Source organism: Siphateles boraxobius, unplaced genomic scaffold, assembly GCF_051911475.1.
Source record: "Siphateles boraxobius isolate OS27281-9 unplaced genomic scaffold, OSU_SipBor_1 104, whole genome shotgun sequence".
NCBI classification, from domain to species: domain Eukaryota; kingdom Metazoa; phylum Chordata; class Actinopteri; order Cypriniformes; family Leuciscidae; genus Siphateles; species Siphateles boraxobius.
The window spans coordinates 2,046,568-2,072,681 of NW_027508705.1; the positions used below are offsets into that span (position 1 = coordinate 2,046,568).

General features: G+C 42.2%; 1 protein-coding gene across 8 annotated transcripts; it reads left to right on the top strand.

Moving 5' to 3' along the window:
* LOC143754006 (NACHT, LRR and PYD domains-containing protein 3-like) lies at positions 1-24,132 on the top strand. 8 transcript variants are annotated; one of them, XM_077246949.1, is made up of 9 exons: positions 1-209; positions 7,996-8,184; positions 15,732-15,905; positions 16,365-18,221; positions 18,496-18,663; positions 20,863-21,030; positions 21,225-21,386; positions 22,454-22,500; positions 22,574-24,132. In XM_077246949.1, exons 2-9 carry the CDS (start codon positions 8,012-8,014, stop codon positions 23,146-23,148), a joined length of 3,324 nt encoding a protein of 1,107 aa, XP_077103064.1. In that variant the 5' UTR covers positions 1-209; positions 7,996-8,011; the 3' UTR covers positions 23,149-24,132. The 8 variants fall into 8 exon arrangements, with proteins under 8 accessions (XP_077103064.1, XP_077103059.1, XP_077103071.1 ...); XM_077246944.1 differs by having other exon boundaries at positions 12-209; positions 15,729-15,905; XM_077246956.1 differs by having other exon boundaries at positions 41-209; positions 7,996-8,108; positions 15,729-15,905.
* Positions 24,133-26,114: the final 1,982 nt, after the last annotated feature.

Sequence of the window (26,114 nt, forward strand, 5' to 3'; positions counted from 1 at the left end):
ACTGGTCATGTGACACTGTCGAAAGTGAAACTATTTCAACAGACTCCATTTTGTTACAGGAAGATTGTGAACAACAATAGGAGAGAACATGTGAATAATGTGAATCAGTTTGAGAACATCAGATCAGTTTAATCCTGCTGTCTAGAGACTGAATGGATTTATGAACTGAATGAAGTTTGTGTGTGATGTTCTTCATTGTTGAGACAGAGGTAGGTTTGAACCAAATCATTTCTGGATTCATTCTCATGCATTGTTTAAAGGGGTCATGAATTGCATTGTTTTATGGTTTCATAATGTTTCCAGGGGTGCACTTATAATGTTAGTATGATTTTACATCAAAATTGTCATTTAGAAAAAAAGGCATTTTTCCTATCATGATTTTAGCCTCTGATTTGAACGCTCTGTTGGGTGTGTCTGCTGTGAGACTTCTGTGATTAAATAACATCTTTGCAGATGAAATGGCTAGTATTACATGTGTAGCTCTCGAAAACTTTAAGCACGTTTTTACTATTACAGCTCTCAAAGTTAACTAATCGTGAAAAGTGTTGATTATAGCATTATATTTAGAAGGTGGCATGAAAGGTTGCAGTGGATGAGCATTGTAGCCGATCACAGACATGCTGGGCCCTATTTTAACAATCTAAGCATATGGTGCAAGTGCACTTAGGACGTGTCCGAATCTACTTTTGCTAGTTTAACGATGGGAAAAATGGTCGGTGTTTCCGGCGCATGGTCTAAAAGGGTTGTCCCTATTCTCTTAATGACTAAAGGCTGTTTTGAGTGTAACATGCAAAAAACAATCAGAGTGTAATTTCACAATAACTTTAAAAGACAGTTGCGCTCACGCCTTAGCGAATTCACTATTTACATAACGGAATTTACAAGCGGAAAGACTGAACACGTCTCTAGAGAGCAAACGGATCTGCTCGTGCGCGAGGTTAAAGCGCGCGAGCAGACCATCTACGGGACAAGTCGGATTCCACCATATCTGTATGTACACCATATTAATCTTTTACATTGTAATCCTTTATTTTTTTATATTTGGCTAGTTTGTGTGCTGCTGCGCGTCTCTGTGTGTATAATAAGCAGAATCTATGCACGTAGTGGACCCGCCTATAGGCGCGCATTACTAAATAGCAACCCGCCAACAATGCGCCTGAACACACCTCGCTTTCAGATCAGACCAAGGTTATAATCGTTAACGAAAACGAACGAAAAAACGAAAACTAGGTGGGAAAAAACATTGTCGTTAACTGAAATAAAAAATAAAAATGAGGCATTACAAAAAACGATAACTAACTAAAACCGTAATGTGTGTTTGGCAAAACTAACTAAAATAAAATAAAATTATAGAGTAAATGCCGTTTTCGTTGCCATTTCGTTATTCATTTTTAAAAAACGCAGCGTATTCGTTCAGCTGCATTTCCTTTCCCTGCTCTCTCTCTCACATACACGCGCAAGCACGCACACACACACACAGACACACACACACACAGACCCTGAAAGCAAGTTCGTGAAAGGTTGGTATCTCGTGAACACCTTTACACAATCACACATTAAAAAGTAGTATAACAAATATTTTAAATTCTGAATACAATTTTGTCAGTGTGTTAATATCGACCCGGGAAGCGATTGCGGCTTCTTTAGAAACTTTGAGGTAAAATGCAGTTGGGTTGTCGATGTCAACACACGATATAAGCTGTGATTCAAATATTAGCTAAAGCTAAATAATGTTATGTCATTTTTTACTCTAACACTGAACGTTTGCTGCTTCAATCCAGATGAGTATTGTATAGGGTAAATTTAGTATGGGTGTTGTCATGATATGAGCCAACACACGGGTCGTGGTCTATATTAAAGAGGGTTTTATTCAGCTAGTACAGAATAACATAAGCTATGCGTTCGACTCTCGTGGTTAGCATACCCCGAACTACGGTAGCTTAACATGGACAAAAGACAATCTCACAACTTCTCCCCCTTTTGGAAGTTAGCAATAACAAGATCCCAAACATCAGTATTTTGCAATATTAATTAAATCTTAAATTCCCTTAAACAACATAAAATAAATGCAACAACTATGTTAACTTTGTTATCAAATAACGTCTTCCTTTTATTAATAAAATAATCTCAGAACGGTGCAGGACGTCACAGGGGTAGACTCCCCTCATTCCTGGAAGGGGTTATTCTGCCCTTTTTAATATCATCAGTCTCTCAGCCTAAGAGGCACTTTTAACTCACAGCCCCTGGAGGTTCTTTTCACAGGAGTAGATGGTGGAAGGGGAGGCCCTGAGGAAGGGCCTGCTGGTAGCTGGCTCACTGGTGATTCCGGCGACGCCATCACATCTGTAGGTGGGGAACCGCTTTCCTGCTGAGACGCTGTAGACTGAGCACATTGCTGTTCCCCAGGAGGTTCGGTCTCAGGAACAGTCTGGAGGTGACGCCTGTTCCGACGGGTCACATTCCCATTGGCCATCTCCACGAGGTAGGATCTCGGCTCCTTGGACTTACTTATGACCCTGGCAGGTGTGGCCCATCCCTTCTCCCCATCGAGCTTCACTCTAACAGTTTGACCAGGGTGAAGTTCAGGGAGCGCACGTGCCGAATGACTGCGGTTGTAGTAGAATCTGTATGAACTTTTCGCTGTAGCGTCCTTCATGTAGACTTGATCCGGGTTGAATGGACGTGGCAGCAATGACTTTTCTAGTACCGGAACCGTAGTACGGATTTGTCTACCAGTCATGAGCTGTGCTGGACTTTCACCTGTTGCTGCGATTGGTGTAGAGCGATAACCCATAAGGGCCAAGCAGGGATCCGGCTGTTTGAGGATGTACTTGTCAGTCTGAACAGCCCTTTCTGCAGCTCCGTTCGACTGTGGATAATGTGGGCTGGAGGTAATGTGAGTGAAACCATACCTCTGTTTGAAATCCTGGAACTCTGCTGACGTGAACTGTGTCCCGTTGTCACTGACCAGTTCTAGCGGGATGCCCCATCTCACAAAAATGTGCTTGAGCTTGTTAATAACCTGCTTGCTGGTAATGGTGGTGAGGGAAGCAATCTCAATGTCTCTAGAGAAGTAATCGACAGCGACAAGAAAAGTCTTACCCTCCAACTCGAACAGGTCAACAGCAATCCTCTGCCATGGGCCACTGGGCAGGGGAGTGGTTACCAGTGGTTCACGTCTTTGTGTAGGTTTGTGCTCTCTGCAAAAGTCACATAATTTCACTTTGTTTGTGATCTGTGCTCCGATGTTTGGCCACCAAACGTCAACTTGGCTCGCTCCCGACACTTGGTGAGGCCCTGGTGACCTCCGTGCAATTGGTCCAGGGCCTCAGCTCTGAGTACTGTATAGTATCCACGCAGTGATGAGCCCTCTGCCATTTTGCGAGGCCACCCTTTTCTGATAAATGTGATTACTTTTTGAAGTTCAGCATCGCTTTGCGTGACTCTGCGAATTTCCTCGAGCTTGGGTGACTTGATTGGTTTGCTAGCCACCATAGTGTTCACATATGCCTTTACTTGGGTTTCAGTTTCAGACACGTAACTGTCTTTCAGTGGATGTCTGGAGAGTGTATCTGCGACTACTAGCTGCTTACCGGGAACATGTTCAGCAGTGACGTTGAATCGCATGAGGCGCATAAGCAGTCTCTGACATCGTAGTGGCGTTTTGTACAGATCGTATGAGTTGATCAATGGCACCAGTGGCTTGTGGTCAGTTTGTAAACGGACCCGGCCCATACCTTGGATGTAGCGGGCGAAACGTTCACAAGCCCAAACAGATGCTAGACACTCCTTTTCGATCTGCGAATACCTCTTCTCCGCATCAGTGAGTGTGCGCGAGCAAAAGGCAACGGGCCGCAACTCTCCATCGTGGTCTTGCAACAGGGCAGCACCAAGGCCATAACTGCTGGCATCGGCACTGACCACTGTTGGTTTGTTGGCGTCGTAATAACAAAGGGCTGGTGCAGCCATGAGCATTGCTTTTGCTTGGTTAAATGCTTGCTCGTGAGGCTCACCCCAAACCCACGCAGTCTCTTTCTTGAGCAGGTTAGTGAATGGATGCAACACTGTAGACTGGCCTGGCAGGAATTTTCCAACATAGTTAACCAGTCCGAGCACCTGCCGCAGCTGCTCCACGTTGGAGGGGCTGGACATCTGAGCAATAGCCTCCACTTTGCTCTCATCAGGCTTCACACCATCCGCGCTAATGATGTGTCCAAAGAACTGCAGTTCAGTCTTTCCAAAGTGACACTTGGCTCTATTGAGATTGAGACCGGACGCCTTAACCGTCCGCAACACCGCGTCGAGATGGCGGTCATGCTCCTCCTTTGAAGATCCGTAAACCAGGATATCGTCCATCAAAACAACCGTCCCTTCTAGGCCTTTGAGCAGGTCGGTCATCAGCCGCTGGAAAATCTCAGGCGCTGATGTAATGCCAAATGGCAGACATTTGAAGAAAAACCGGCCCGTTGGGGTAATGAAGGTTGTCAACCTCTGGCAGCTGGGGTCCAATGGAATTTGCCAGAACCCACTAGAGGCATCCAGGGTGGAGAAAACCTTGGCTCCTACCAGCTTAGGTGTTATATCGTCCATTGTGGGCAAAATATAACGTTCGCGCTTCACTCCCTTGTTCAAGCGTTTCAAATCCACACACACTCTGACCTCATCCTTGTTGCGTTTTGGAGCGGGCACCATTGGGGCACACCAGTCCGTCGGCTCTGTAACTTCCTCAATGATCTCGAGGCTCAGCATACGCTTTAGCTCTTTCTCCACCTTTGGAAGGAGCGGAAACGGAACTCTGCGTGGCGTGTTGACGCTGTATGGGACTGCTTCCTCAGTCAGCTCGATCTTAACAGGCTCACAGTTCAGTAGACCTATTTCCCCGAACACATCGCTTCACTAGTGATAGCATTGACTCTTGCAACCAGCCCCATGCGCTGTGCCACCGCCTTGCCCAACAAGTTACTAACATACTGTCCTTTTATGACTGTAATCCAGTATTGGTATTTCTGACCTTTGTATGTAGTGGTGGCAAGGAACTTACCCACGCATCGGACTTTCCCACCTGGGCTGTACACTGTTGGCCTGGACTTGTTCAGTTTTGGGTTTTGACGTAGTTTGCTTAAAGTCGCTTCAGTCATAACGGTGGTATCAGCACCTGTGTCGATTTTAAAATCCACCGGACTGCCATTGACTGCCATTGACTAGCAACTCTACATCCCAGTCAGTATCCGGGTTTGACTCCTCAATGATATTTGGCTTTGACTTTGTGGTTGCTCTCAGGAATAGTTCTCCAATAAAAAATGAATCCTCGTCTGAATCCATAAAAGCCTCTGCTCTGACTTTTTTCAGCATCTTGGATTTACACACAGCCTCGAAATGTCCGATTTTATTGCACTTTCTGCACCTTTTGTTACGGGCTGGACAGCTTTCTTTTTTTTCATGCATCCTGTTGCATTAAGTTTCTTCTCACTGTATTTCTGTCCTTGTCCCTGCCGTGGTTTATCGTAGCTCCTGCTTGTGCTATTGTACTGTTTCTGTCTCGCCTCATTCACTGTAGTTTCCACACGCTCTGAACTTTGTTTTTTCACTTGTTCACTTTGCCCGTGCAAGCTGGATGGCTCTCTCCAGAGTCAGGTCCGCCTCTAGCTGGAGTTTTTGCGAAACCTCTTTGTCCATTATTCCGATGACGATCCGGTCCCGGATCTGCTCGTCCTTCCCCGCACCGAACTCGCAGTGCTGCGCGAGCTCGTACAGGCTCCGCACGAAAGCTTCAACTGTCTCACCGGCCCTTTGGCTCCGTTTATGAAAAGAGGCGCGATCGTGGATGACGTTTCTTTTCGGGACAAAGTGTTCATCAAACTTCTGCATCACTAGATTAAACTCATACTCTGGATGTGGCATGGCCTCCATTGCCGCAGGAAACACAAACGAGCCGTAAATAGGTTCGGCATCTCTCCCCATCGAGTACAAGAGTCGAGTTCACCTGCACTTCGCTGCTCTCTTTGTCAAGTTTCGATGCGACTCTGAACCGGGAGAATCTCTGCCGCCATGTAAGCCACTCCACTGGCTGGGAGGTATCAAAAGGCACGGGAGGTCCAAACTTTGCTATCTTGCTCTTAATGTCGGCGTGAAATCCTTAATTCTGACACCATGTCATGATATGAGGCAACACACGGGTCGTGGTCTATATTAAAGAGGGTTTTATTCAGCTAGTACAAAATAACATAAGCTATGCGTTCGACTCTCGTGGTTAGCATACCCCGAACTACGGTAGCTTAACATGGACAAAAGACAATCTCACAACAGGTGTGAAAATTGTACAGCTGTCGGATTTGTATAGGTTGTGCATTTTGCATAGAAGATGTGTAACATAGATTTTTGGTACGGCGTGTGGATTTTGTAGAGGTAAAGAGATTGAGCTCCTAGCAATGTCTTGTGTGGCTCATAAATGTGTTGATACATGCCGTTCATGTGTGTCTTCTTTATTCTGTTAGCTATTTAGTTTTTTTCCTGGCACACGTCACTTACACATTTTGCACTTACTGCGGAGTGTTGTGTAGACTATTTACATATTTGTGCTCATATGTGACCCTGGATCACAAAACCAGTCTTAAGTAGCACGGGTATATTTGTGGGAATAGCCAACAATACATTGTGTGGGTCAAAATTATCAATTTTTCTTTTATGCCAAAAATCATTAGGATATTAAGTAAAGATCATGTTCCATGAAGATATTTTGTAAATTTCCTATCGTAAATGTATAAAACATTTATTTTTGTGAGTGAATGCAGCACAATCGTGAACATAAATGGACAACTTTAAAGGCGATTTTCTCAATGTTTTGATTTTTTGCACCCTCAGATTCCAGATTTTCAAATAGTTGCATCTCAGCCAAATATTGTCCCATCCTAACAAACCATACATCAAGTGAAAGCTTATTTATTCAGATTTCATGTGATGTATAAATCTCAATTTCAAAAAAATGACTCATATGACTGGTTTTGTCATCCAGGGTCACATATGTACATTTTATGTAGCTACTGGTGTTATTGTTGAATAAATATTTCTAAAATTGTATGATGTTTTTGTTGAGTTATTATAAGTTATTATAAGAACACTTGCGTCGCGCCTGGCGCTGCAGTGCGTCAGATGTATGATAGGGCCCGTTGAGTGCATGAATGCAGTGATCTCCTCATGCAACTCGATTTCTGCACATTAACGAATGCTTTCATAATAATTAACAATGCAAACACAATGTAAATAAGAGATTAATTTAATATAACAGAAGTTTTGGTGAGAGTCCAGAACTCAGTCACAGATAAACTTGCACTGTTTGATTGACAGCTTCTCCAGGGATTGTAAAGGGAGCGTTCTTTGATCACTTTCTATATATAATTAAGTTGCAACAATGAAGTAGACGTTGATCTTCGTCTGCAGAGGCTGTCCTTCACCTATCTATGATGCCCGAAATAGGCACATTCCAAAATGAGAATATCTCTGTGCTTGGTTACAGTAAAAGCTGTTTTTGAACTAACAATGAAGTTTTCAGTTCTGAAGATTACAGGATATTTTTATAGTATGATGACCTCTTATATGTCAAAATTGGATTTCTCAGTTCATGACCCCTTTAATATTCAATTGCATGCGTAAATATCCTTCACAATCTACTGCAATGTCAGTCTGTTTTGATGTTTTATTCTCTGTAGTTAGTTTTTCGGCTGCTGGCTTTTTTATTTATGTAGTCATAAATAGAATCATACATCTGGATTCCTTGATTAGCAGTTTCTTAAACCTTTGAACAGTCAGTTGAACTGATAAAAGCATATTTTTATTGTTGTCTTTCACTCAGTAAATGAATGATAGTTTTTTGTTAATAATTTTAGTATTCTGTAGATTATAGGAGAATTCGTGATTGGTGAAACTGGTAAAGCAAACTGAAGGCATTTTGTATCTATAAAGTTGTAAATTGTTGTACATTTCAATTCTCTGTTTCAGGAATGCTGCCTGTAAAATGAGTTTCTATGAGAAGAGGAAGGAGGAGGAGGAGGAGGTGGAAAAGGAGGAGGAAGATGTTCACACGAACAAAGCAGCATCTCCAGAACCCAGCTGTGTGTCTATGAAGAGTGACGTTTCCATGAATCCTCCCCCTAAACTCAGTGATGGAGGAGTGACCTCTGACCCTGAGTGAGAGAGACATTTAAAAAAGACATCAAGATCTTGAATTTTGAATAAAAAAAAATGAGAATCTTTAATTAGAATTTGTTGAAGACATTTTTAAAAGTTTTATAATGTATAATGTATAATGTAGCGCTTATCAAAATATAAATTCAAAATCCCTCCAAGAAAAATGCATGTTCAACTCCCAAGGTGGCCGGAGCAAAGGAAAAGTTTTTTTTTTGTTCAGACATGCAGCAAAAAAACAAAGAAAAAACACATAAAATCTTTCTTTATTTAAGGAACAAAAACAATTGTCCAATTTTCACAAGCCTAATCTATGACACCTTTGAAATCTTGAATTAAAATCTGATTATTGTTAAAGCTTCTCAATCTAAACAATCAAAATGGATTTCACATGCAAACACATAAAAAATCAGTTTTTGTTCTTCATTGTTGAATGATTTATGTTACAATTTATGACTTGATTAAAGTTGCATTCCTGCATGATTATGATATTACAATAACTTGTTCACATAAATGGCTGGATTATACTTAATTCATTTATATTCATTTATATTCCACACTGCAGACGAAAGTGAAGTGGCAGCCCCTCATGGACATCTGCCGCGTAAACTAAAACAAAAAAACATAACATAAAGTCCAGGCCTGGGGCCTCATTTATAAAACTGTGCGTAGGATCCTTACTAAAAGTGTACGTGCGCCAGAAAGCTAAAAATGGCGTACGCAAAAAAATATTCAGACTTATAAAACCGTGCGTACGCCAGAACCTGTGCAGAATTCACTTTATAGATCCCAGTTAGCGGAAGATTGTGCGCACATGCGTCTCCTCCCCGAAACAACCATATATCGAGCTTACAGCGCCTAGTTTTACTATGCATATCCTCATCTGCATATCATTTGCATATGATTATTCATCCATGTGATAACATGTTTAACGGTACAAGACATTAGGAAAATATGAAATGCGGCTGTGCTGTCACATTAGTTACATTAATAAAAACTAGTAGCCTATCCTTGCCTTGTTTTTGGATAAATAAATCAAATAGTATAGAATACATTTCGGAGAAAGTTTTTCTTAATCTTTTCCACTGGCCAAAGAGTATTTTTAATTGATTTATGTTTTTAATGGAAACAGATAGACCTTGTTGTGCATTATTTGCACGAAACCATTTTCTCATATAATTATCACGGTTCATGAATTCGCCGTTTTCTTCATGTCTCGTGTAATTGTTGTTATGTGTGTGTGAGCGCGTGTGAGTGGGCGTTACCGCTCGTTCCGCTGATCAGCGTACCAGCTGATCTCATTCTCTGCACCAGCTGCTGCAAATCATCTCTCCTATTTATACTCATCACACTCTCCTCTCTTTGTCAGATCGTTGTTTGGTGTTCACAGTGTTTGTTCCTCGCGTGTCCTGTCTGCAGTCCTGGTCCGGTTCGAGTTCCTGTTCAGTGTCTTCTCGGTTTCGTCTCGTCTGGATGTTCACCTGCACTTGGATTCACGACCAGCACTTTTCACCTGCACGTTGACCATCTAGTCCCTGCGCCACCAGCCCACCCGTGTTGCTTGGACTTTGATCTTTTTACCCTCTCAATAAAGAGATTACTTGCATTATTGCTTCCGCTTGTGATTGTGACAGAACGATCTGACCAAGAATGGAAGCAGCAAGTGAAGCCTCATCTTCCTTAGAGGAATTCGTCAAGACCAGCATTGCACGGATGGATTCCCAGGAGAGGCACATGAGTGAGTCGGGTCGGGCTATTCAAGCTCTTGTGGCGCAGGTGTCCGAGCTCACCCAGCAATTCCAACTTATGCGAGCTCCCACTGCGCCACCCACACCGTCTGCTCCTCCCGTACCACCAGAGAGCGTCTCCCAGTCAGAGCCCCGCCTACCTGTTCCTGAGCCTTACAACGGTGAGCCGAATTTTTGCAGAGCATTTCTAACACGCTGTTCGATGCACTTTTCTCTACAGCCCAGGACCTTCGCTAATGAACGAAGCAAGGTCGCATTTGTGCTCACGCTACTGACTGGGAGGGCAGCTCTATGGGGGACGGCGGTGTGGGACAACCAAGATCCGTGCTGCGCCTCGTTCCAGACACTCGCCGCCGAGATGAAGAAGGTTTTTGACCGTGCGGTCGCAGGAAGAGAAGCGGCTCGGATTCTCGCAGACCTCAAGCAAGGCGAAAGATCTGTATCTGATTACTCCATCGAGTTCCGGACGTTGGCGGCTGAGTGTCAATGGAACGAGGAGGCGCAGTGGGACATGTTCCTGCATGGGCTGGCTGACCGCGTCCAAAGAGAGATTTATGCCCTGGACTTACCAACTACTCTCAATGGACTGATCGAATTGGCACTTCGTGTGGATTCCCGACTTTCTCGAGTCGAACGTAGGAGGTTACCCGCTCGGATGTCTGGAGCAGGGGAGACCCTGCGTACCAGCGGCGGTGACGCGGTCAGCCCCGTCGTCGATCACGAGCCCATGCAGGTCGGGCGAGCTCGGCTTTCCCGGGAGGAGAAGGAAAGGCGGAGGTCCCAAGGCCTTTGCCTTTACTGTGGCACAGCGGGACACTTCGCGTTCAACTGCCCGGTAAAAGGGCAAGCCCGGCAGTAAATTTGAGGCTACTGTCGGGTGGGATCTCCGCTGAGAAGACCTCATCAACATCTACGCTCCTCCCGGTAAGACTAGGATGGTCAACCCACACTCACGACTGTCGAGCACTACTGGACTCTGGGGCGGAAGGTAACTTCATGGACTTCACATTTGCACTCAAGATTCAGGCCCCCCTTCTGCCTCTCACCCGTACCATCGCAGTTCACGCTCTTAACGGTCAAGCACTTCCCACCATTTCATTCACTACTGAACCCATCACACTCAGCGTGTCTGGCAATCACACTGAAACCATCACCTTTTACATTCTGGACTCCCCTCTTGCACCCGTTGTTTTAGGACACCCCTGGCTCATCAAACACAACCCCAAGATAGACTGGCAGCAGAGATCAGTATCTGAGTGGAGCAGTGAATGTCATGAGTCCTGTCTTGTGTCTGCTTGTCCGTTTGTTTCTGTCTCTTCGTTTCAGGAGGAAGCAGTGGATTTATCAAACGTGCCCACGGAGTATCTAGACCTGAAGGAAGTGTTCAGTAAGTCTCGTGCTGCTTCTCTCCCTCCACATCGTCCCTACGACTGTGCTATAGAGTTACTGCCAGGTACGTCTCCGCCTAAGGGCAAGTTATATTCACTTTCTGTTCCAGAAAGAGAGGCCATGGAGAAATACATTTCTGATTCTCTAGCAGCTAAGTTCATCCGTCCCTCCTCTTCTCCAGCGGGGGCGGGGTTCTTTTTTGTGGGGAAGAAGGACGGATCCCTGCGACCTTGTATTGACTACCGGGGGCTGAACAGCATCACGGTAAAGAATACTTATCCTTTGCCGCTGATGTCTTCAGCCTTCGAGAGGTTGCAGGGAGCGTCGATCTTCACGAAATTGGATTTACGTAATGCTTATCATTTGGTTCGCATCAGGAGGGGGGATGAGTGGAAGACTGCTTTTAATACCCCCAGGGGGCACTTTGAATACTTGGTCATGCCTTTCGGCCTTTCCAACTCCCCAGCAGTCTTCCAGGCACTCGTCAACGACGTGCTGCGAGATATGGTCGATCAGTTCATATATGTCTACCTGGATGACATATTGATTTTTTCTTCTTCTCTCCAGGAACACGTGCAGCACGTTCGACGAGTGCTTCAGAGGCTGCTAGAGAATGGGCTTTTTGTCAAGGCGGAGAAATGCGCTTTTCATGCACAGTCTGTTCCCTTCTTAGGATATATTGTGTCATCTCAGGGTATGCGTATGGATCCTGAAAAGGTTAAGGCTGTGGTAGATTGGCCAAGTCCAGATTCCCGTAAGGCCCTACAGCGGTTTCTGGGGTTCGCCAATTTTTACCGGCGGTTCATTCGCAATTTCAGCCAACTAGCCTCGCCTCTGACCGCCTTGACCTCCCCCAGAACTGCGTTCAGGTGGTCAGACGCAGCTGAGGCTGCGTTTGCCAAACTGAAAGGCCGCTTTGTTTCAGCCCCAATCTTGGTTACCCCTGATCCATCACGTCAGTTCGTGGTGGAGGTTGATGCGACAGAGGTGGGGGTAGGTGCAGTGTTGTCCCAACGTTCCCCTACAGATGACAGAATGCATCCGTGCGCGTTTTTGTCTCACCGTTTATCTCCTGCCGAACGTAATTATGACATTGGTAATAGAGAGTTGTTGGCAGTCAAGTTAGCGTTGGAGGAATGGCGCCACTGGTTAGAAGGGTCGGGGGTACCTTTTATCGTCTGGACCGACCATAAGAATCTGGAATATATTAGAACCGCTAAAAGACTGAACTCTAGGCAGGCTCGGTGGGCACTTTTTTTCGGACGTTTTGACTTTACTCTCTCGTACCGCCCGGGTTCTAAAAACATCAAACCCGATTCTTTATCACGCATTTTTGACCATTCCGATCGCCCGTCTACTCCCGAGTGCATTTTTCCAGAGACCTTAATTATCTCTACACTCACATGGGAGGTCGAATCGAAGGTCAAGAAGGCCTTACAAGGGGTAACGCCTCCGGTCGGTTGTCCACCGAACCGGTTATTTGTGCCAGAGGGATTACGGTCTGAGGTCATTCAGTGGGGGCATTGTTCCAACGTGGCTTGTCATCCAGGAGTTAGTCGCACTACATCTTTAGTCAAGCAACGATTCTGGTGGCCACGCATGGCTCGCGACGTTCACAGTTTTGTTTTGGCTTGCTCAGTTTGTGCCACTGGTAAGACTTCCAATCGACCCCCAGATGGGCTCCTTCAACCGCTGCCGGTTCCTTCGAGACCCTGGTCCCATATCGCTCTAGATTTTGTCACCGCCCTCCCACCCTCTCAGGGTAACACGGTAGTTTTGACCGTGGTGGACCGGTTCTCGAAGGCGCCCCACTTTATTCCCTTGCCCAAATTACCCTCAGCCAAGGAGACAGCGTTAACAGTCGTTAACCACGTCTTTCGGTTACATGGCCTCCCGATGGACGTGGTTTCGGACAGAGGACCCCAATTTGTGTCCAAATTTTGGCAAGAGTTTTGTAAATTACTGGGTGCGACTGTTAGTCTGTCCTCAGGGTTTCATCCCCAGAGCAATGGCCAAACTGAGAGAGCCAACCAGGATTTGGAGAGAACGTTGCGATGTCTGGTCTCCAAGAATCCTTCCTCATGGAGCCAACAACTGTCAATGGTGGAGTACGCCCACAATTCGTTACCAGTGTCATCTACGGGCCTATCTCCGTTTGAGTGTAGTCTAGGTTACCAGCCACCAATTTTTCCTAGTCTGGAATCCGAAGTCGCGGTTCCCTCCGCTCACGCTTTCGTCCAGAGGTGTCATCGCACTTGGACTAGAGCCCGTGAGACTCTACTCCAAGTGGGAGCGCGCACCAAGGCCAAGGCCGATCGCCACCGGTCTAGACCTCCCGTATACGTCGTCGGTTCCAAAGTGTGGCTTTCTACCAAGAACATTCCTCTCCGCTCCGTTTCTAATAAGCTTGCTCCCAAATTCATTGGCCCGTTCACTGTCACCAAAATCATTAATCCGGTGGCAGTCCGCCTCAATCTTCCTCCAGTGTACAGGAGAATTCATCCCGTTTTTCATGTATCCAAAATTAAACCCGTTTTTCACTCTCGCATTAATCCGCCTGCTCCGGTTCCCCCACCGCCGCGACTCGTAGAAGGGGAACCAACATATTTGGTTAATCGTATTCTGGACTCAAGGCGGAGGGGACGCGGAATCCAGTACTTGGTGGACTGGGAAGGTTGCGGTCCGGAGGAGAGAAGTTGGGTGCCTGCTAGAGACATCCTGGATCACTCCCTTATTGATGATTACAATCGACAGGTAAGGGAGTCTGGGGACGCCAGGAGGCGTTCCTAGGAGGGGGGGTACTATCACGGTTCATGAATTCGCCGTTTTCTTCATGTCTCGTGTAATTGTTGTTATGTGTGTGTGAGCGCGTGTGAGTGGGCGTTACCGCTCGTTCCGCTGATCAGCGTACCAGCTGATCTCATTCTCTGCACCAGCTGCTGCAAATCATCTCTCCTATTTATACTCATCACACTCTCCTCTCTTTGTCAGATCGTTGTTTGGTGTTCACAGTGTTTGTTCCTCGCGTGTCCTGTCTGCAGTCCTGGTCTGGTTCGAGTTCCTGTTCAGTGTCTTCTCGGTTTCGTCTCGTCTGGATGTTCACCTGCACTTGGATTCACGACCAGCACTTTTCACCTGCACGTTGACCATCTAGTCCCTGCGCCACCAGCCCACCCGTGTTGCTTGGACTTTGATCTTTTTACCCTCTCAATAAAGAGATTACTTGCATTATTGCTTCCGCTTGTGATTGTGACAATAATCTGCTATTATCATGATAAGCAATTATCTCTTTAGTAAAAACATTAATACACAGCATGCAAGAGGAAAAGTGTTCGAAAGCATTGCATCCAGAACAAATATTTATATTTATTGAATATAAAAAATGTTGTAACTTCTCAGTAATGATTTCATGTAATTTAAGTGTTTAACTACATTAATCAGAATGGTATATTTAATCTAAATCTTTACAACAGAAGTAAAACAAAGTTTAAATCATTGTTTTATTTATTTAAACTGTTATTGTGAACATGAACTGTATTTATGATTAGGACTTATAATGAAGATTTACGGTTTTAGATGCGTTATGCTATGCGTCAGTTTCACTAAACAGCCAAACGTGCTCGCTGGCGCAGACATTTAAGAAGGGATGGATGTTTACTTCATGTGATAGGCTTGGATTGTGAAATTACATTTGTATTATCTTTCTGTATATGTATAATTTTCTTTAGATTTTCTGTCTAAAAGTGACCAAAAAGACATTTAACTCCAGCTCACCATCGGTGTCGCGAAAACCCATACTCTTCTAAAAGAGTGCGTACGCACGGTCAAGAGCATCCTTACGGTGCGCACTTATTTACGCCAAGTTTATTTTTTATAAATCCCGATATGTTCGGGAAAAATGCTTACGCATATTTCTACTTACAGTACTGTACATATATTTGTGCCAAATCTTTGCATGTTAAAGGAAAATATGTGAGTGACGCTGTGGCGTGGCATAATTCTTAACAACCGGATTCATAGGCACCACAGACAGATGTGAGTGGTGCCCCCGGTGTGAGTACGGTCATGGAAAACAAATGCGTTCGAATTTTAAAGACTCTCTGTGTACGACCCTCATTACGCCTTGTTTTACTAATGTTTAAGGCTCCTTTCAGGGAAGGTTTCTGATAACAATGCCTTTGAACAGTGAGTTGAACTGACAAACGCATCTTCGTTTGTTGTCTTTCACTTGGTAAATTATAGTTTCTGTTAATAATTTTAGTTTTCTGTAGATTTTGTTTATTTAGTAAAGAATTCACAGTCATGCTGAAACTGATAAAGCATACTGAAGTCATATATATTTTATATTGAATGTTTAGTTTTGTATCTATAAAGTTGTAAATTGTTGTACATTTCAATTCTCTGTTTTAGTAGTACTGCCTGTAAAATGAGTCTCTACGAGAATAGGGAGGAGAAGGAAAAGGAGGAGGAAGATGTTCACACACACAAAGCAGCATCTCCAGAACCCAGCTGTGTGTCTATGAAGAGTGACGTTTCCATGAATCCTCCCCCTCAACTCAGTAATGTAGCAGTGATCTCTGGCCCTGAGTGAGTACAATGTGATTTCACTGCTTGATTGAGACATTTCAAGAAGACATCAAGATCTTGAATTTTGAACTAGAAAAATTTTGAATCGTCAATCAGTGAGTACGGTCAAAGAAAACAAATGCGTTCGAATTTTAAAGACTCTCTGTGTGCGGGCCTCATTACGCTTTGTTTTGCTAATGTTTCAGGCTCCTTTTAGGGAAGGGTTCTGAAAGTTATGCCATTTAAAAAGTGATAGAATCATAACCCGCCAAATTGGCTAGTGTGTCGATACCTGCTACTGTGGATTTTCATCAATATTATGCAGGTTGGCGGGTGTTAATTTTTAAAACCCTGTCTGTCTGAGTGTAGGATCAAATTATATCTTAGTTTTGTGTGCTGAAAACATATGTAAAGGACTTTTGTGGATTGTGATGTTATTTTAGTCAGTTTTTGTCTCATTTGATCTCTTTGTTTCTGAAGTGTAATGAGAGATGATGTGATCAGATCAGTGACCTGCACTGACTCTGACTGTCAGGCCTTCATCAGGCAGAGAGTCAAAGAACGACACAAAGCCAGCATGAAGAACAAGTATGAGAGATTATTTGAGGGAACAAAACTACAAGAGAATCAAACCCTCCTGAACAGGATCTACACACAGCTCTACATTATAGAGGGAGAGAGTGAAGCGGTGAATGAAGAACATGAGGTTTTACAGATGGAGAAAACAGCTAGAACACAAGACACTGGAATCTTCTGCAATGACATATTTAACCCCTTACATCAACCAGGATGTGGGGAGAAAGACAAAATCAAGACTGTTCTTACTAAAGGCATCGCTGGAATTGGAAAAACTGTCTCTGTGCAGAAGTTCATTCTGGACTGGACTGAAGGAAAAGCCAATCAAGATGTAGATTTCATGTTTGTGCTTCCATTTCGAGAGCTGAACTTGATTAAAGATCACCAGTACAGTCTTCACAGACTTCTGCTGGACTTTCATCCTGAACTTCAAGATCTAGACTCAAAGATTTATGAGGAGTGTAAAGTTGTGTTTATCTTTGATGGTCTGGATGAAAGCAGCATGACACTGATGTTCACAGATGATGAGAAAGTTTGTGATGTGAATGAGTCTTCATCAGTGGGTGTGTTGACGTCAACCCTCATCAGAGGAGAGCTGCTTCCTTCTGCTCTCATCTGGATCACCTCCAGACCAGCAGCAGCAAATCAGATCCCCTCAAAATACATCAACCGTCTGACAGAAATTCAGGGATTCAATGGGCCTCAGAAGGAGGAATATTTCAGGAAGAGAATCAGTGACGAGCATCAAGCAAGCAGAATCATCTCACACATTAAAAGATCAAGAAGCCTCCACATCATGTGTCACATACCCGTCTTCTGCTGGATCTCTGCCACTGTGCTTCGAAACCTCCTGAAACAAGATGGCAGTGCAGAAATCCCTCAAACTCTTACTGAAATGTACATCCACTTCTTGCTGACTCAGATCAACAGGAGGAATCAGAAGTACGATGAGAGAAATCAAGAGAAGCTCCTGAAGTCCAACAGAGACATGATTGTGAAACTTGCTGAACTGGCATTCAAACAGCTGATGAAGGGCAATGTGATGTTCTATGAGGAGGACCTGATTGAGAGCGGCATTGATGTCACTGACGCCTCAGTGTATTCTGGGATTTGCACTGAGATCTTTAAGGAGGAATCTGTGATTCATCAGAGGAAAGTCTACTGCTTCATTCATCTAAGCTTTCAGGAGTTTCTAGCTGCTTTATATCTGTTTTACTGCCATTTTTTCAAGAATAAGAAATCATTGCAGTCGTTTCTAAATAAAAGATATCAGCGCTACAGTCGGATAAACTCTTTGTATGAGTTATTAAAAGCAGCAGTTTCTGAATCCTTACAGAGTGAAAATGGACACCTAGATATTTTCTTGCGATTCCTGCTGGGCGTCTCATTGGAGTCCAATCAGAGACTCTTAAAGGATCTTCTGACACACACAGTGACCAAATCAGAGACCATCATGAAAATCACACATTACATAAAAATCAAAATTAAGGATGATGATTGTCTCTCAGCGGACAGAAGCATCAATATGTTCCTCTGTCTACTGGAAATGAAGGATCAGACTCTGTACAGAGAGATTCAGCAGTTTCTGAAGTCAGAAAATCACTCAGTGAATCGACTCTCTCCGTCTCACTGCTCCACAGTAGCCTACATGCTTCAGATATCAGAGGAGGTGCTGGATGAGTTTGATCTTAAGAAATACAACACATCAGATGAGGGTAGAAGGAGACTGATACCAGCTGTGCTGAACTTCAGAAAAGCTCTGTGAGTATTAATTTGTGTTATTGGAGTTTAAACTCTATGTGTCTGTTTTGTAATAATACAGTACAATTCCTCTGTCAAATCATACCTTTCACCTCTCTGTTGTTTTGATAAAAAAAAAAGATTTTTCATACCTTGTACTTTGAAAATCAGTGTTGCAATCCATTACAGGCCTTTGGTGCTTTTCATGCAGCGGAAGCAGAAAGATTTGAACAGAAAACAATATTTTACACAACCATCTCCTCTTTATTTAACCATTTTTATTTCTGTTTTATAGTCTTGCTGACTGTAATCTCACTGATCAGTGCTGTGAAAGTTTGTCTTCATCTCTACAATCATCAAACTCACTGAGAGAGCTGGACCTGAGTCACAATTACCTACAGGATTCAGGAGTGAAGTTGCTCTCTAATGGACTGAAGTCACACTGTCAACTCAACATACTGAGGTAATAAAACAGATTAAAATTCACTTGGTTATCAAATTAAAGATGACCTCGGCCCTGGTCCTGATCACACGGTCGGTGAACAGTTTATGACCTGGTTGCCTGAAGCTGAGACTAGTTATTACATACAGTGACAACACACACTGATATACAAAAAATACTTACATGCACTCATATGAACATTAATCTCTATATATAGTGATATATATATGATGTCTACTAACTCAGACACAATGAATAGAAAAATAAAAATGTGCCTTGAAATCTGTGATGAAAGCGGGCAGATATTCTAATCTTTTCTTACAGTGTGTTCAGTGTTTATATTTGATCACAGTGTGTGTTCTCTGGGAATTGAACCCAACACTGTTGTTAGTGTCAGTTGAGCTACAGAAACCCATGTATCATGCTGTCAAATAACTGTTAAAAGTTTTATAAAGGTTCATAGTAGGGGTGACCACGGATAGTCGAAGATTCGATGCATCGATAGGAGGAGCCTGATTCGACTACCAATCTCACAGTCGAATATTCGCAGAGGTTATATGAGGGTGCTCAGTGTCTGATTTCACATAGAACTACCGGTTTTCTGTCAATACGTTAATATATGCCTATTATGATAATGCTGTAAATACAAATGTGCAAAGGAAGAAGCTTTTAATAAATATTTCTAACGTGCGTGAATAAATCCAAACACCCCGTGACAGATTTAAGTTTCACTTTCGATCCGTGACCGAAAGAGGAGCGTTTTGGCGGCAGGGATTTAAAAATTTAAAAATGTCTGGGATAAGAAAATCTAAAGTTTGGATGCACTCCATCAGAAAGGATATTCTCCTGGATTTAGCATCAGGAAAACCATGATCACACTTCTGCAGGCCAACGTTAACAAGTTGTTTTTTTCTCTGGACATTCTAAAACGCTTAACGTGAAAAAAGCTTTTAAAACGCTTAAAGGGCACTTTTACGTGGCTTAATGTATAGTACATACCTCATTAGGAAACCATACTATGTGCAGATAAGCAGATGAACCCAGAATATGAATGCAACGTGTTCCTCCTATAGAAAGTCATATAAAGCGTTTTCTTTATAATAACGGTTTTCAATGGGAGGAAAATTAGCGTTTAATTAAACTCGTTGTGTTCATATTCTGGGCTCAACTGCTTTTCTGTAGGCTACATAAGGTGTGTACAGAATTTGATATATTTAACTGTCTTAGGACATTAAGCAGTTAAACGTTTTTCATGTTGAGCGTTTTAGAATGCATTTTATCCGCGCACAAAATTTGAAAAGACTCAAACGGACACAGAGACACAGAGTGAAAGACTAGATTTTTTCTCTTGATCAGGTAGGGTACAAGTGATTTCAAAAATTTCAGCCGGTTCTAATTAGATTTTTAGATGCTGTGAACATGTTTAGAAACTGTCACTCAAGTTTAGCGTTTATTGTTGGTTCTGCAGTTAAAAAGACAAAGTTGACAATTCTGGCTATACTTTCGATATTTTAATAATTTATTTATTTTTATTTAATTTATTGATCACTCAGGGTTATCTAATTTAACTATTTGTGGCTTATGTTTTGATTATATGTTCCCCTGCACTTTAGGCACTTTGCACACATTTGTTAAATCTTGTGTCTTGATTCTGACTTATTTCGTTTTGTATTTTTATTTATTAGAAAGGTATATTCTGATCTAATTTAATTCTGTAAATTAATTGATGATTATTTTTCGGTGCATCGATGTTGCGCTCTGTAGGCTACTTAGAGCATTAGCTGATTTAATTTGATTTGCATGCAAAATACAAATCCTGTCTGCAGTGTGGCCTTTCTGCAGTTATTTATGTTATTTTTTAGTTTTATTGATCCGAAATGTTTTTTATACATTTTCTTCTATCTTTGTGTGATGTTCTGTACATCGCGGCTTTAAAATGTTACGCCCCGCCCCCTCCCCAACCCCACACACGATTTGACTATAAGTCGACTCTAGGAAAGACTTGACAATTCTGATTCGACTATGAAAATCCTTAGTCGGTGACAACCCTAGTTCATAGTATCAAACTAATTGAAACAAGTTTAGGCTGAATGTAAGTCAACATGCAGAATTCCTGATGAAAAAATAGAATATCAGTCATGCGATCAATACAATGGTCAGAAAACTTTACTTTAACGTACTATCTGCTCATTATAGAACCATGTTTGTCTTGTGTTATAGACTTGCTGAGTGTAATCTCACTGATCAGTGCTGTGAAAGTCTGTCTTCATCTCTACAAACATCATACTCCTCACTGAGAGAACTGGACCTAAGTAACAATGACCTGCAGGATTCAGGAGTGAAGCTGCTCTCTGATGGATTGTTACATTGTAAACTTAACATACTGAGGTAAGAAAAACAGTTACAGGAATCTGACCTCTCCTGTGAAACTGTGAATCAGTTTCAGATGATCTCAAGTGCCAGAATATGTCATGTTGTGTGTGTGTGTGTGTGTGTGTGTGTGTGTGTGTGTGTGTGTGTGTGTGTGTGTGTGTGTGTGTGTGTGTGTGTGTGTGTGTGTGTGTGTGTGTGTGTGTGTGTAGATTATCTGGCTGTATGGTGACAGAGGAAGGCTGTTGTTTTCTGGCTTCATCTCTGAGTTCAAACCCTTCACACCTGAGAGAGTTGGATCTGAGCTACAATCACCCAGGACAATCATTGGTCAAGCTACTCTCTGATCCAAACTATAGACTGGACAAACTCAAGTATGTTTAACTCTTCCAATCATCCCATCATGTGATTGGACATGTGCGTGCTATAGATCTTATATGCCAGAGCAACAAGCACGCAAATATCTTTAAAATGTTTTCTTTGAACTTCCGTTTTAGAAGTAGCTCTGTATATTTATATTGCATCGCTGTCGAAGAGTTATTAGCTGGTGAGATGGATTTACTTATTGTAATAAGTCATCAGGAGCATTGTAATGCTTGAAGCAGATGTCCTAACAAATGTCAGTAGAACGGGAAGATTTTAAAATGAACATTTCATTCATTAATCAGTAAGATCTTACCTTCATGCTGTGAAAATACAAACCAGAAGACCAGAACACAATGAGTGCAGTGCTGAAAAGCGACAGGGTTACACAAGGTCTATAACATCACTGAAAACTCATTCTTGGATACAGCACACATATAGACATACATAATGCACAGGAAAATAAGGACATGTCTTGAACTCTGTAACTGAAACAGATCTTGATTCAGCTCAACAGCTGCTTGTGACCCATAATAGCAGAATCTGAGAAACAGACTCAAGTCTCTGTTCCCAGAACATCAATTCAAAGGTTGCTGGCTGGTCTAAACAGATCTAAGATACAGATTCAGAGATCACTTTCTAAATCAAAAGAAATTATGTTTGACCTCATGATACTGAATAAGGCAGATCAGCTCAACAGGAAGAGATTTCTGCAGTTAGTAGATTAATATTAGCTATTGATTAAAACACTTGCAAAAATGAAAGGATGTAGACACAAATGATCAGTGAATGTAAAGGTGAAGCTAAAAGTCATCATTCACATGTTCATTTTAAACCAAAATCTTTAGTTTTCACGGTTTGAATTTAAAAATTCTAATTTTATATATATATATATATATATATATATATATTTTTTTTTTTTTTTTTACTTAAGTAGGGTTGTCATTGTGGTACACATACTTTTACTGAAGTAAATTTGTCACTGGTATTTTTACTTTTACTTAAGTACTGAGATTCAGTACTTCCTCCACCACTGGTATTTAGTTATTAAAATCTTCATTCTCCTGTTGTTTTATAGTGTGGATCATGGAGGAGAGTTCAGGATTGCAACAGGACAACAGAAATGTAACACACACACACACACCTACACACCTTAATTTTTTGTATTATAAATGTTATAATCTCTCCTTGTTTTCAGATGCATGTGATCTCACACTGGATTTAAACACAGTAAACACTCATCTCGCTCTGTCTGAGAGGAACAGGAAAGTGACACATGTGGAAAAGATGCAGTCGTATCCTGATTATCCACAGAGATTTAATAAGTGTTATCAGGTTCTGTGTAGAGAGGGTCTGTCTGGACGCTGTTACTGGGAGGCTGAATGGAGCGGGAAGGAGGTTTATGTATCAGTAACATATAAAGGAATCAACAGGAAAGGATTGAGTAATGACTGTGTGTTTGGATACAATGAAAAGTCCTGGAGTCTGAACTGTTTTTATGATGGTTTCACTGTCAAACACAATGATAAGATCACAGTAATATCTGTCCCTTCAAGTCGCTCTAACAGAGTAGGAGTGTATCTGAACTGGTCGGCCGGCACTCTGTCCTTCTACAGCGTCTCTGACACACACACACTCACGCACATACACAGTTTCAACAGCACATTCACTGAAGCCCTCTATGCTGGATTTGGGGTTTATTCTGGTAGTTCAGTATCTCTGTGTGAGATTAAACAGCTTTCTGTGAGAAACAACGGAGACACAGTTGAGTGAAACAAACACACTCACATGATCTTTCTCTTTAACTCACACTGCTTGTAAACTCTTTCTCTTCAAATTATAATTTCGGTGTGTATATAGAAACACACTCATGTTGACTCATGACTTTGGTCAAAATGAGACACACCACAGACTTCTCTTGTGTTTCTATAAAGACATTTGAATGCAGCTAAAAAGTAGTTTTGTCTTGCTGAGTCTCTAAGCACCACCTGGAGGAAAATTAGTTTCTCGCTCACAGGAAACTGTTCTTAACAACCAATTTTCTAGCTCTTCTGGCCCCGTTCGACTTCACAAGAAAACAAACCCTGCAAGATCAAAGCTTGCTCTGCCTTGATAATAAATATCCTCTCATCTCCAGTCCAGTATGTGCAACACCTTCCAGCCCCTCGTTCACAGATCCTCTTCACAAAGCCATAGATGCTGCTGAGATGAAATAGCTCAAGACAAAAGACCAAACTGACCTGAGCAAGTATCAATCTCTCCTGTCCCCTTTCTCTTCCTGCCCCCTTCCCCAGTATTTCTGTTGCCAAGGTCACTTACTACCAGTACTTACAAACAAAATCAGGTCCTGAGACACTGGTAAACTATTCACATCATTCTCCTCTCTACTCTATCATCCTCCACTTTCTCCAACTTTTCTGTACCAGTTACAGCACTCACCCACGGCCAACCTCCCGTCGCAAACTTTCCACTCTTCTCTTCCTTCTCTCCCCTCAAGGATAACGGTGTCTGCAAAAGTTCTCTGTGCCAGTCTTCCTACAACCTGTCCCTTAGAACCGATCGCTGTCCCACCTACTACATGATATCTCACCAACACTATACTCTGTGCGTACCATGAGTGGGCGCAAATTAATGGCATTTTTATAAATTTTTTTCATAATTTTTTTAATGATTATTATTCTATCTGTGTACACTCATGACATTGTGAAAACACGAGAAAGTGAGAATAAATAAATATGTGCATTTGTTTGTTATAAAGTCGAATGTGTGTATGTGAGTGCATGGGCAGGGGATGGGTGAAAAGAAATCTGATTGCTTAATACTTAATCTTTAAAACCAGGCTCAAAATGAGTAAATGCCCTCTAAAGCAGCATAACTTAATTGAAACATTTACAAAAAGTCATAAAACTATAGAGTAGGGATGGAGAAATGAAGCCTCCTACATCTTTGAAGCTTTCCTCTGATTGTTTCGGGCAAAGATTTGAAGCATTAAGAGTGTCAAAAACATGGCAGGTAAAATTTACAGCAGAAATAAACCCAAGTGCGCAGCTCCATTGTTTTATCCAAATAAAAGCCTGACAAGGCTAAATGTGTTTAGTTTTCTGATCATGTAAATCACATATTAAAGTATGGCAATAAATTAAATGTAACAACAACAATAATTATTATAATACTATTTACCAACAAAGTTGTTTGATGTAAGTAAGCTGCTCTAATTATTTTATGATTTTATACTGTTTGTATGGCAGAATAATATGATAATGTAATATAGGCTTCTATATATATATATATATATATATATATATATATATATGCTAGTAAAATTACTTGAACTTCCATAAACCAGTAGTGTTACTCGATCTTAGTGCTGCATTTGACATTATTGACCACAACATTCCTTTAAATAGACTCGAAAATTATTTTGGCATTAGTGGAATTGCATTAACATGGTTTAAATCAGTGGTTCCCAAACCTGTCCTGGCGACCCACCAACAGTGCACGTTTTCTCTGTCTCCCTAATCAAACACACCTGATTCAACTCATCAGCTCATTAACCCATGTGATTATGAGCTGATGAGTTGAATCAGGTGCGTCATATTCTCTCAATGACAAATGCTGAACAGTTAGTTAATGCGTTCATGACAGCTCTTATGGGTGGTTGCCCTGCACGCTTAATAAACAAACTACACCTGTTCCAAAACGCAGCAGCTAGAGTTTTTACTAGAACCAGGAAGTATGACCATTTTAGCCCGGTTCTTTTGACACTGCATTGCCTCCTTATTAAACTTCGTATACATTTTTAAATATTGCTGATTACTTACAAAGCACTAAATGGTTTAGCTCCCAAGTACTTGAGCAAGCTCTTAACGCATTATAGTCCTTCACGTCTATTGCGATCCCAAAATTCTGGCCAGTTGATAATATCTAGAATATCAAAATCGACTGCTGGCGGTAGATCCTTTTCCTATTTAGCACTAAAACTTTGGAACGATCTTCCTAACATTGTCCGGGAAGCAGACACACTCTGTCAGTTCAAATCTAGACTAAAAACACATCTCTTTGGCCTAGCATACACGTAACATTTCCCATAAATCCTGATGTACTCGTTACATCATAAGAAGGATGGCGTCTACGCTAATATTAGTCTCTCAGTTTATCCTGAGGTTTACCGCAGTCCGCTGGATCCAGGCCGTATCCAGATCTGATGAAGGACCTGCGCCTGGACACAATGACAACAAAGAGTCCTGAGGAGTCAACTAGTCTCTCCCCTGTGAAGCCCTCATTCCCTTTACCTCTGTACAGATAAAACGTTGTCAAAATAATTCCAGTTCACATGGATACTCGGAAGCGATAAATAATTCTGTATTCTACAATTTTAGAACACATTCAAGTATTTTGTTGAGGTCAATTTGTAAAGAAAGACTACATGCCTGCGCACATATTCAAACGTGCATACCTATAGACTAAACACGTAATATGCATGTGCACATCGTCAGCGTTTTCACATCAGGTTTGCCTTTTTGAAGTTTGCGCAGAGATAACTTTTTTTTTTTCAAAAAAATGTCAACGCTTGCACCTTGGAACCTATTTCAAGGTTTGCGTTCTCGAGCCACCAGGCACTCTTTTGTGCAAATGATCGGACCGGAGCGCATTAAGGGTTTTCTGTTAGAACGGTGTCGTGTCAGCGGCCCCTAAGGTAATAACTAATGATCTTTGCAACGGAAGTGAATCAATCGAAG

Bases quoted from the DNA above. Each gene is read 5' to 3' on its own strand.
- LOC143754006 (XM_077246944.1), top strand. From the start codon at position 8,012: ATGAGTTTCTATGAGAAGAGGAAGGAGGAGGAGGAGGAGGTGGAAAAG. The intron at 15,906-16,364 runs GTGAGTACAATG...TTGTTTCTGAAG, and splicing joins GCAGTGATCTCTGGCCCTGA to TGTAATGAGAGATGATGTGA. The intron at 22,501-22,573 runs GTAACACACACA...CCTTGTTTTCAG, and splicing joins TGCAACAGGACAACAGAAAT to ATGCATGTGATCTCACACTG.